The sequence below is a fragment of the Crinia signifera genome, chromosome 2 (genome assembly GCF_055691185.1).
Source record: "Crinia signifera chromosome 2, ASM5569118v1, whole genome shotgun sequence".
NCBI lineage: Eukaryota > Metazoa > Chordata > Amphibia > Anura > Myobatrachidae > Crinia > Crinia signifera.
The window spans coordinates 57141187-57153946 of record NC_139218.1 but is presented as its reverse complement, the minus strand read 5'-3'; the positions used below and the strand labels follow the sequence as shown (position 1 = coordinate 57153946).

General features: G+C 43.6%; 1 protein-coding gene across 1 annotated transcript in view; it reads right to left on the bottom strand.

Moving 5' to 3' along the window:
- PITPNA (phosphatidylinositol transfer protein alpha) overlaps window positions 1-12760 on the bottom strand; it is a 69881-nt gene that overhangs the window by 37544 nt on the left and 19577 nt on the right. The window contains exon 3 of the mRNA XM_083172172.1: window positions 3408-3553. Coding sequence (XP_083028298.1) covers window positions 3408-3553 — 146 coding nt within the window. The remainder of the gene's footprint in view (window positions 1-3407; window positions 3554-12760) is intronic.

Genomic DNA, 12760 nt, shown 5'->3' with positions numbered 1-12760 from the left:
GCAATGCCCGTGAGTACAAACACCCTCTCAGGACAGTGGTCCTGCAGCAGGGACAGCTCGGTACCTTAAGAGGCCTGCAGCTGAACCCTCCTCAACTGACTCCCACGAAGCAGGGATACTGTGAAGTCCAACACAGTAACCCCAAAATAATAAAAGAAAATAAACTGAAGACAAACTCTCTGGAGCTCCAGCAGTGTGCATCCTCTCCTGAGGGCACATTTTTCTAAACTGGTTCCTGGGAGGGGAATCAGAGGGGAGGAGCCAGTACACCCAGCTTCAAAGTTATAGATGTGCCTGTCTCCTGCGGATACCCTCTAATACCCAATGTCTTAAGACCATTCCCAGTATCCCATCAAGGACGTTAGTGAAACAATTATTAAACTGTCTGGACACTACCAACGGTTTCTATCAGATCAGACAACTCAACTAACATGAAGAGACCAAGCTTGCCCCAGATATGCCCAATATTCTGTCTACAGAGGCCTATTGTCACAAATCTTTTGTCCCCATACATATCAACAGCCTATTCTTTGTCTTCTAGGCAAATTTAAATAAAGTTTAAGCTCACCCCAGTGGACCACCCCATGGCTCCAACCATCTCCTTGTCATTTAGCACCAGGACTAAATAACCCAGGTAGGTTTGGGTCGTATCAATACACGTGAGCCAGGGGGAGCAGCCTGCGGTGTCCTGATATAAGTGTCCTTGTATTATACAGGGGGAGCAGCCAGTGGCTTCCTGGTATAATTATACTTTGGGAGCAGCCTGTGGTGTCCTGGTATAATTATACAGGGGGAGCAGCCTGTGGTGTCCTGGTATAATTATACAGGGGGAGCAGCCTGTGGTGTCCTGGTATAATTATACAGGGGGAGCAGCCTGTGGTGTCCTGGTATAATTATCCAAGGGGAGCAGGCTGTGGTGTCCTGGTATTATTATACAGGGGGAGCAGCCTGCGGTGTCCTGATATAAGTGCCCTGGTATTATTATACAGGGGGAGCAGCCTGTGGTGTCCTGGTATAATTATACAGGGGGAGCAGCCTGTGGTGTCCTGGTATAATTATACAGGGGGAGCAGCCTGCGGTGTCCTTGTATTATGCAGGGGGAGCAGCCTGTGGTGTCTTGGTAGAATTATACAGGGGGAGCAGACTGCAGTGTCCTGGTATTAATATGCAGGGGGAGCAGCCTGCGGTGTCCTGGTATTATTATGCAGGGGGAGCGGCCTGTGGTGTCCTGGTATTATTATGCAGGGGGAGCAGCCTGTGGTGTCCTGGTATTATTATGCAGGGGGAGTGGCCTGTGGTGTCCTAGTATTATTATGCAGGGGGAGCGGCCTGTGGTGTCCTGGTATTATTATGCAGGGGAGCAGCCTGTGGTGTCCTGGTATTATTATGCAGGGGAACAGCCTGTGGTGTCCTGGTATTATTATGCAGGGGGAGCGGCCTGTGGTGTCCTGGTATTATTATGCAGGGGGAGCAGCCTGTGGTGTCCTGGTATTATTATGCAGGGGGAGTGGCCTGTGGTGTCCTAGTATTATTATGCAGGGGGAGCGGCCTGTGGTGTCCTGGTATTATTATGCAGGGGAGCAGCCTGTGGTGTCCTGGTATTATTATGCAGGGGAGCAGCCTGTGGTGTCCTGGTATTATTATGCAGGGGGAGCGGCCTGGGGTGTTCTGGTATTATTATTCAGGGGGAGCAGCCTGTTAAAGTGTCTAAGGTATAATCAACTCCAGGCCTAATCTTTTTTTTTATTAATACATATTTTTTAAATGAAAAACCTAAATTTAATGATGCGCTGTTACTTATGGGCCAGTGCGCTGTACTTGTCCCCCCAGGCTAAAAGTTGCCAGCCAGCCCCTGACGTCAGCCCTCCTCCTGGGTATAAACAGTGACTAAGCAAGTGAGGCACATGTCTAGGGGGAAACAGATGGGTATTTACAATGAGTAACTATGCAAATGATAAATTAAGGGTGAGATTTAATAGGACGAGAGATTCAGAAAGTGAGCGATTTGGTAAGAAATCTCCATATTTTTAAAGCAGCAATCATTTACACTGCTAAACCAGTTTGATTTTGCAGTGTAAATAATTGCCGCTTTAAAAAAAAAAAAAATCTGGAGATTTCTTAGCAAATCTCTCACTTTCTGAATCTCTCATCCGATTAAATCTCACCCTATGTGTCTATACAGATCAAGAGAATTTAATATAGCCGTAAAAGGCACACTTGTTTCTGTTCAAGAATGCAAAAAAATTAGATTTGAATTTTCTGGAACAAGAAAGAGCGCGAGCTGTGCATAGTTCTGTGCGAGCTGTGCATAGTTCTCTGCGAGCTGTGCATAGTTCTAGGTATCACCAGATAATACAGAGCCAATGTTGGTGCTTTCTGGTGACTTTAGCTTGATGTAATTGTTATAGTGAAAAATAATGTCATGATAACACTTAAAATGAAGACAGCTCTAATGTTTTGTATGTTCATGGATAAAATAAGAAGGAGGATAAAACAATATTAATGATGTGGGGAAAAGAAGTGGAAAAATTGAATTAATGTGGTGCTCATAATTTGCAGTCTAGAGTGAACATTTGTGAAATGTTTTAAAAAATATAATGGAAACATAGATTTAATGGCAGAAAAAAAAACACCTGCCTCAGCTAGGGCTGATGTACTATCCTCCGCCGCCAGTTACTGTCCCCCCTGATCGCATATGCTCTAACATATGCGATTAGTATAGCAAAGGGCAGCTCTTGCGATAAGACCTGCCCTCTGCAAAGCAGCCGGGAAAGGGAGAGTGGGTCCCCAGTTTCTCCCGCCGCCTCCTACCTGGCTGCTGCGGGTTGGTCTCTGCCTCCTCCGCCCTACAGCTGCAGTCTGGAGAGTGGCCTCTATATGTACCCACGTTCTATTAGTATCCAGAAATGGATTCTTGAGTGTGAACACCCCAGCATGAATGGATTGGAATAGTGAGTGCTACCCTCACTTTGGAGAGATATATATATATATATATATATATATATATATATATATATATATATATATATATATATATATATATATATATTTGCACCTTTATAAAAAATACTTGGATTATACAAGATTGTCACCACTTGCAATCAAAATTTCTAAAAATTAGCACAATTTAGTTCAAGAAATACATCTTCCATTAGTAATTATCTATCTGAAGCTGGCCATACATCTACAGATTGATTGTCAGATTGGGCTGGTTAGGACAAAACAATGGTCATAACTAATTGACAGTTTTTGGCAGGTTTCCAGCATTTCAAAGCAAATGGTCAACTGTCATTTGCGCTCATCCATTACCAGGTTTTTGTTCCAACCAGCCCAATCTGACAATCGATCTGTAGATGTATGGCCGGCTTTGTTCTTGTAGAACTGAAGATAGCAAAATAATATTTTACCTTTGCAAATGATAAATCTTGTGTGTGTATTGGCCCTTCTCGCCATCCTTCTCATAAGGTTCATTTACAAGTACCTCCACACCTTCTCCCCCACCTGTTTCATTCTTACTTGCTTCTGCTACGGAGTAAAGCTGACCCACTTGGTACTGAAAGAGATAAACAAAAAATGCCTTGAATTGTTGTAGTGTGTTTAAAGTTACCTATAATTTGAGAGACAAAAAAAAAAGTACACCATATGGTAAGAATGGGTCAATAAAAGTAGGGATGGCCATTAGTGCAGTCGCCATCGATGGTGATTCTGCAACCAGCCATCGATAGTCAGAAACTATGTGATTGATAACCAACGATAGTTTTAGCTATCGATGGTTATCCATCACCTTTGACTGAATGGTCGAATGACCAATCAAAATGTGGGTGCGGAGCTCTGTGTCCCAGCACCTTGAAAAAAAAAAAAATAAATAAATAAATTATACTATGCCATCGATGTAGGGAAACCATCTGGTTCCCCCCCAATCAATGGCAAAAGTATTCGACATCGGCCATAAACCATCGATGATTTTGAATCATCGATGGTCGATGGCCATCCCTAAATAAAAGGAATATGGGTCATTGGGTCGACAAATGAAGGTAGACATGGCTTAGGTTGACATGAAATAGGTCGACATGGCTAAGCTGACAGGGTTTGAAGGTCAACAAGCATTGTTTCAACAATGGGAAGGTCAACAGTAAAAAGGTCGACATGAGTTGTTCACGTTTTTTTCTGTCCTAAATGTTGACATAGTTGACACCGACCCCGTCAAAGTCTACCACATCTCCTCGCATGGCTCACCATGCTTTGGCAGGTGCCCTGGCTGCCCTCGGCACACTATTCTACTCTCTCTCTACACCCTCCAACTGTTGTTAAACTACACATCCCAGCATGCCCTGCAACAGTTGTAGCATGGCCACGTAGCAAAACTGCAACAAGGCATGCTGGGATGTGTAGTTCCACAACAGCTGGAGGGCCGAAGGTTCCCCATCCTTGCCCTAGTGCAGTGGTTCCCAACCCTGGTCCTCAAGTACCCCCAACAGTGCACGTTTTCCAGGTCACCCGGCAGTTGCACTCATTATTCAGGCACATTTGAAAAGATCCACAGGTGGAGCTAATTATAGCACTTGTGATTCTGTGTGGAGACCTGCAAAACATGCACTGTTGGGGGTACTTGAGGACCAGGGTTGGGAACCACTGCCCTAGTGGATAATATGGCATGAAATACTACCTGTCAGCACATGTCGGCTCAAAAACAAACAAACAAACAAAAAAAAACATATCAACCTAATGCTTGTGTTGACCTTCCAGCCTGTCAACCTTATCAATATCGACATATTTTATGTGTCGACCTAATGACACTATCCCCAATAAAATAAATAGTTGCACAGACATAAATGATATCTCTTAAGATACATCATGTATAAGGCCTTGTGCTGCTATTAAACAGAGTCTTGGTGCTTTTTACAGACTAACGAATACAACACAACTGTGATACTTAATGTCACTTTAAAAAAAAAAAAAAAGAAGGTTAACATTGATCCCTGACCACACTAAGCACCAGCAAATATCATCTCAGTGGTATAGTCCACATTTCACCCGTCACTGACCCCATGCTTTCTGTATTCTCGTCTTTATACACCCCCCTCCCCAACATTACTGATCCCTGCTGTACAGGTCACAGGACAAGTTTTAAGAGGATCGGCTGGTCCCAGCAACGCTAGCATCGCCTCTTTAATCCTTTCTGTTATTTCTGATCCCTTAATCTCATTTAGAAAAAAAATAAATAAATAGGAAAAGAAGAAATGGATGAGGAGCAGTAAGTAACGGAGGATCCCACAAGATCTTCTACGGCAAAGAAGCTTGGCAATAAATACAATTAAGTTATTTTCTCAGAAATATTCACTATCTGTTATAATTTCACTTATTACATATCCATTAAACTAAAATATATAGATTTGGGGATTTAGAAAGGATTTGACTCAAATCTATGAGAAAATTGAAAAAAAAAACAGAAAAAAAAACCACATATGTCTTTAAATCCAGCTTCACAGCCCAGTCGCTAAACAATAGGATCAATGGAGGGGCAAAGTGCAGTTATGGGGGTGGGTGGGGGGTTATTATAGTAGGTGTAAAGCTGTGTACACATGCTTAGATTTTTCCCTGTTTTTCGATTTGATTTTGCTTATAGAAGCAAAATCGACTGGTTTTTGGGACACTTGCGATCTGCATTTGATTCGATGCGCGCTCCTGTTTTCTCAAAATCGAATAGAAAAATCTACTGTGCAGTCAAGGAAATCTCGAATTCGATCCAGTAAATCAAATGAGTACATTGTGCCTACATTGTGGAATCGAAAACAAAAGTACAGATCTAATGCCAAATCGAATGGGATGATCTAATTCCAGATCTAATAGAAAATCGAATCTAACATCAAATCTAAAGCAAATCTAAGCGTGTGTACAGGGCTTTAGATTGCACAACGGAATTGCAATCTAAAACTGGCTGCACATGCTCTCCAACAGTTCTGTATCAGCCAATGAAATCACACAAGTACTAGTTAGTCATGGTCTCGACATACCATACTGTATAACTACATACATCCACAGTTGTGTCATAGGCCCGTATTCAATGCGGCCGGCGAGGGGGTTAAATGGCGGGGATCGCAGAAAACAAACGATCCTCGCTGTTTAACCCCCTCGCCGGCCGCTCACCCTATTCTACGTTCCAGGGAAATCCTCTCTGTCACAGGGCAGCGAGGATTCCCCCAAACAGCGAGGCTCGCGGCTAATGCAGGGAGCCCGCTACATTTAGCCACGAGTCTCGCTGCTTCTGCGGCCGCATACACAGATTCCCCCTCGCTCCAAAAACTGAGCAAGGGGGAATCAGCATATGCAGGGGAGGGGGAGAGTCCGTTGAATACTGACAGGCAGCCCTGCTCGTCCCCATCATTGAATATACCCCATAGACAGGTCTGACACTTATCTCCGAATATTATGTGAGCAGCTCTATAAACAACAGATAGTGGAGGTTATTCTGGTTGACACGCAATCGCTGCACAGGCCTGATAAAGCTTTTAAGACATTAAGTGCCAAATGTAATAGGGTGAGAGTTTCAGAAAGTGAGAGATTTTGGGAGAGTTCTCCCATGTTTTTTTAAAGCAGCAACCAAATACACTGCAAAAATAGGTTGATTTTGCCATGTAATTGATTGCTGCTTTCAAAAACATGGGAAAACTCTCCCAAAATCTCTCACTTTCTGAAACTCTCACCCTCTTACATTTGGCCCCAAGTCTCAAAATGGAACCCTATGCGGGCAGGTCCACTAAATGTGGAGGAAAGTGTCTCTATGGCCACAACCTCTCCGGCAGACTGGGGTAGATGAGGGAAATAATTTGGATAGCTTAGGAGGAGTACAGTACCATCTATCATAGAGTTTATAGGAAGTCTCTGTGATTTAGGTAGAGAGAACGGAAGCGGTACATCTGTCAGAATGAACTTAGGTCTACAGTCATTAGGTCGACCCCACTAGGTCGACTGGCAGGAAGGTCGACCTGACTTAAGGTCGACATGGGCCAAGGTCGACATGACTTAAGGTCAAATTTGCATAAAGGTCGACATGAGGAAGGTCGACTGGTCATAAGGTCGACATGGGTTTTTCACTGTTTTTTGATCAGAATGTCGACACAGTAGACATGGACACAGTTGGCAATGAGAATCGGACCCTCGCATCGCTCGCAATGCTTCGGGCACGGTGCCGCGCTGCGCTCGGCACACTATTTTATTCTCCCACCACGCCCTAGTGGATGGTAGGGCATGAAATACCACCTGTCGGCACATGTCGGCTCAAAAAACAGTGAAAAACCCATGTCGACCTTATAACCAGTCGACCTTCATCATGTCGACCTTTATGCAAATTCGACCTTAAGTCATGTCGACCTTGGCCCATGTCGACCTTAAGTCAGGTCGACCTTCCTGCCAGTCGACCTAGTGGGGTCGACCTAATGACTGTAGACCTAAGTTCATTCTAATAGATGACCGCTTCCCGAGAGAACATAGGGCCTGATTTAGGATTGTAAGCAAAGCAAAAAAATTTAATTAAAAAAAAAAAGTAACTGGGCCAAACCCTATTGCATTGTGTGTGAGGCAGATGTAATATGTGCAGGGAGCGTTAGATTTAGGTGGGATGTGTTCAAACTGTAAATTAAATTGCTGTGTAAATTTGAAAGCTATCCAACATTTGTGGACTACATGTAAAAGCAGCCAGTATTTACCTTGCACATAGTACAGTATATTTTCTCCCCTTGCAATGCAACATTGTTTGTTGCAGGCACAAAGATGAATGCTTTTTTTTGGACACTTCTAATGATTTTGCAAATTCTGATAAGTTGGAGCAACAAAGGCCGAATGTCGCCCAATGTGTATGCACTGTCGCGGATGATTGGAGCTCCCTTTCAAGACCATGGAGGATATCACTAGCGAGAGCATTGCAGCATGATCTTTGCTCCCCGTCCCCGCTCGTCATTGGCAAGTGTGCATTCAGTTGCTGATGATGGCACCCAACCAGGTCCCATCCCACCAGTGTGTACCCAGCATTCCTTACAAACAATCAGGCCCATAGTTTCAAAGAGAGAAAGGTGCCTCCATCTTTATACATTGGAGGACAGGGGAGGCAGAATGTACTTACTCTGCCACCCCCTTCCCACACAACTTTTACAATTATTTTAACATTACAGTGATGTAAGTGCACATTGCTGGCATGTCTTGCATCTGCCCCTGGCTGTCAGCATGTCCCCACTGGTCATGCAGATTTTGTGTGTGTGTGTGTGTGGGGGGGGGGGGGGGGGGGCGGTGTGTTTAAATCCTGGACAATAGCTCCGACAAGCCGAGATATCAGCTGTTTCTGACAAGATTAGACCAAATTGACATTCAACCTATTCAATGTCGGGTCCGTGAATCCGACTCTCGGAAATTCCACAGCTCGGCAAAAGCGGCTGGTGATCATTGAAAACTGCTGTGGATTCCACAATTCAGCGGCCGTTTTCAACAATGCAGATTCGACTTTTAACAAAGTCGAATCTGTACAGGCAAGTCCTGTCCAAAAACAGATGGGACTGAATACGGATGGACGCTATATCGGCCAAGACTGAATACCCCCTTTGTGGGTAAAGTAAATTCAATTTAGCTTTATTCACTTTCCCGTCACCGCCCTAAGTTTTAACGTGCATGCGGATAACGAGTGACACTAGTCCTCTACAGCAAAGGGCTTAAATAATTTTACTTTAACCAGAAAATACAGCAGGCTGGGCCATACTCCATGCAATGTTTATTTCAGTTGCATCTCTGCCCTCAGGAAATTATTTCTCAGCTGCCCAGATTCTCAACTGAACAGGATAAATCAAATAAAACACAAAGTGACACACAAACTGCCAGCAAGGGGTTAGGAAAATAGCTGGGTCAACTACTTCGATATGCAAAGAACTATGTCAGGGCTGCATCTATAATCACCACAGAAAACAATGCTGTCATTGTAGAACTCAGCATGAGAAACATACGTGCTGCATGAGACTTGTGTACATCCTCGAGCCTGCACAGATAGGACAAAGACAGGAACCAAATATTCAAATTATCCTTTTTAAATGATAAAATGTAAGGCCCGAGCATATGTATCACTGTAGGGATGATTCCATTAGAAGCAGGGAAATGATAATAGGTTAGCTCAGCGGTTCTCAAACTGTGGGTCCTGACCTTCTCAGCATGGGGTCATGACTCCATGTTGCTGACCATCAGGCTGATGACTTTTCTGTTCTCAGCCAGTGATTCAAGGAGTCTGAAAAATCTGTTGAATTGTCTGTTATTTTAGACTCACATAATTTTGTACCTCCACAATGCTGCCATGCATGTGCTGTCTGCTGACTACACATGTGATGCTGGGGTCCGGTCATTATTTTTATTGTCTGATGGGGTCCCAGAGCAAATTAGTTTGAGGACCCCTGGGTTAGCTTATATCAAAATCTAATATGTGTCCTGCAATTTCCCCCCTGAAAGCACCAAACTGATAAACAAGATGTATCAGTCATGTCCCCCACCTAGGAATGTGAAACAGTTTATTTTACGACTAAGCAATCATTTGTTTGGCTTAGCGTGTTTGTCATTTCTTATCCAGAGCTGACTGTGTCCTTTACTATAATGGAGGTGAGGGAATGTGGAAGTTGCCAGCTCGCTGGATTTGTGGTCAGGACAGTTCTGTAGTCCAAAGTAATGATCACAATTTATTATTTTAGCCATTTATTCCAGTCAGAGCCTTGTTTCCATTCTAATTAAATCACCTCAACAATGACCCACTGAGGCCTGTGCAGAGATTCCCTCAGTTTGAAATATATTTGAAACAATATACAACAGGTAGGAAAAGGCAGGCAACTACTGACAATCAAAACCACACATCAGAATTGTCAGTTGATAAATGTGTATTGAACATATACTGTAAATGAAAAAGAAAAATTAAATAAATAGTGTGTAGGAAAAGAACAGACAGAGGAAAGGAAAGTTAAGTGGGGTGCGATATATATATAATGCACTATTGCGGGCCAGAGTAAAAGGGATTCAATACTAAACCGGCACGAACTCAGTGTACTTGCGTATGGATGTGGAGAGTAAGAAATTGGCCATTGCCATGCAAGAAGCATCAATTCCAGGCCTAGAGTCTGAGAGTGCTAGTACACTGGGACCACTGGTTTAGCTGTATTATTATGCTTGATTGGCAATTTTATTGTAGCTGAAAATAGGGATATTGGAGAGTAACCCAGTGGATCCCACACTTTTTTGTATTACAGCACCCTAGTGTATAGGAATTGGGGTACTTGTTTCCTAGCACGGCGCCCATCGCATGGCATAGTGTACCTTATTTAGCGGTGTACGATGCGATGCTTGTACAATTAAATATCGCATAGCATCGCATGCCTGCAAATGGGGCAGGGACTGATGTGAATGTTCAAATATTCTCTGTAAAGCGCTGCGGAATATGTATGCGCTATATAAATAACTGGTAATAAATAACCACAGCCCCCCATAAAGCACAGCCATTTATAGAAAGACAGCACAGCCCCATAGATAGTTAGAACACCCCCACCCCACAGACCCCTCAGATAGTTGGCCCAGCCCCCCATAGAAAGCACAGACCCCCTCATAGATAGTCAGCATAGTCCCCCACCATTACGCAGCACATAGCACCCCACCCCCATACATAGTCAGCACCCCCCCTCATACTCAACACATAACACCCCTGCAGTCCTGTCCAGGATGCAGCTGTCAGCGTCCCGCTGTGACACTGATGCTGAATGGGCAAGGGGTGGGCCGGGTGACACACGTCGACAGGAAGCACAGACTGCGCATGTCCGCACACAGCCACTGCCCACCCACTACACTTCCGTCCTCCGCATCCAGCAGCCAATCAAGATTAAGGAGACGGCACCCGGGGACTGCATTACATTGCCAGCGCTTTTTTTTTTAAGAAAAATATATCTATCCTGTGCATGGCGGGCAGGAAGAGGACACGGGTTGAAGACCCCTAGTCTACAGTGTCTATATAAAATGGTGTACATGAGTTTTTCACTTTTTTTCTTAATTTTTTGGACTTTGTCATACTTTAACATCCACGTGGACTTCAACTGGGAATGGTAGTGTGCTGCAGCTTTAGCAGTGTGAGGCCCAATGCCTGAGCATGGCGGACAAAGCTGGTGTATGCACTACACTAATTGGGGTTCCATGTTGACAGCTGTGGACACTGACCCCATAATCAACCTTTTCAAAAGGGCACTTTTTTTTCTAAAAGTTTTTTTCTTCAAATTCAGTAAGGCTGCGTACAATTTCTATCCACAGTATGCAATTGACAAAGGATACAAAAAATATGGTATTTCAGGATGTTTGGCCTTTCAAATCAAAAAGGAAATATATATGAGGTTTGGAAAAGAACCAAGAAAAACCTTAGTTTCTTTTTTAATCTTAAACAGATTACAAAAAGGGAGTCACGCTTACTCCAGTAAATAAGGTGTAATAAGGGAAAGCATGATTCACTCCAGCAGTAACCTGAATGCTACTCAATCTGCAGAACTGGTCTGAGACCACACTTGCAGGACTGGAATAAGCAGTTATGGCTGTTCTGTAATGATATAGCTCTTCACAAACACTACTGTCATTCTGCAGCAGCCTAGGCTCTGCTCAGTTATTTTGTTTTCAAGCACGATAAGCACATAAGAGAAACAAAATCAACCCACACAATTTATATTAGTTGTACAGAGAAAAGGAACGGAACTTAGCCATGTCCTGGAACATCTCTGCCTTGTGTGGTCACTCTCAGACCGCACTAAGGGGTAGATGTATGAAGCAGCGATAAGAGAGGAGAAGTGATAAAGTGCATGGTACTTTATCACCGGCCAATCATCTCCTAACTGTCCCTTTTTAAACCCAGACTGTAACTTAACAGCCAGGAGCTGATTGGCCGGTGACCAGGCACTTTATCACTTCTCCTCCCTTATCGCTGCTTCATACATATACTCCTGAGCTCTGATTTGCAGGACACTACACACTACAATGTTGTAGTTACCAGTTAGCCTGCCTGTTGTCTATACCAGGCCAAGTAGTGAGCATTTGATGAATCAGATCTGACCATTTTGGACCTCATGTGTGATATGTGGCCAATTTAGTCAGAAATCACAAACTTGCTTTATAAAATGACTGCCTGTGGCCAGTTTTGAACTTTTCATTACAAGAAAGTAGCAGGAGTAGTAATGTATTATCAACTCTCCGTGTTTGACACTTGTTGCTATGGAAAGGGAGTAAATACAAGAAATGAACACACAAAAAAGCTTAGGGTATAAAAACAGAGGAAGACACATTTATTACTTCTTTCATGAAGTAAAACAGGTGTAAGCAGCCAAGCTATTAAACACAAGTCAGACCGAAAAAAACAAAACAAATGGAACAATGTTATACCCATTTCACACTGCATAAATAACCTGGGTTGTTGCAGCGGGTTTGAAAGACTATGTTGAATATCCCGGGTCCAGCATCCTGTCAATATGACCCGGGATAAAAGTGTGGGTACTCTTTACCTAGAACGGCGCCCGCGATCAGAATCGCGGGCGTCGGGGGTAAAAAATCGCGGGCATCGCGGGTAAATCGCGGGTACATCAAAATCGGGTACCCGCGATTACCGCGATTTTCCCATAGGGAACAATGTTAAAAAGCCTGATTGACCGCGATTTTACTGTAAAATGCCTCAATGCCCGCGATTTTCCCATAGGAATCAATGTTAAATGGGCTACAGAGC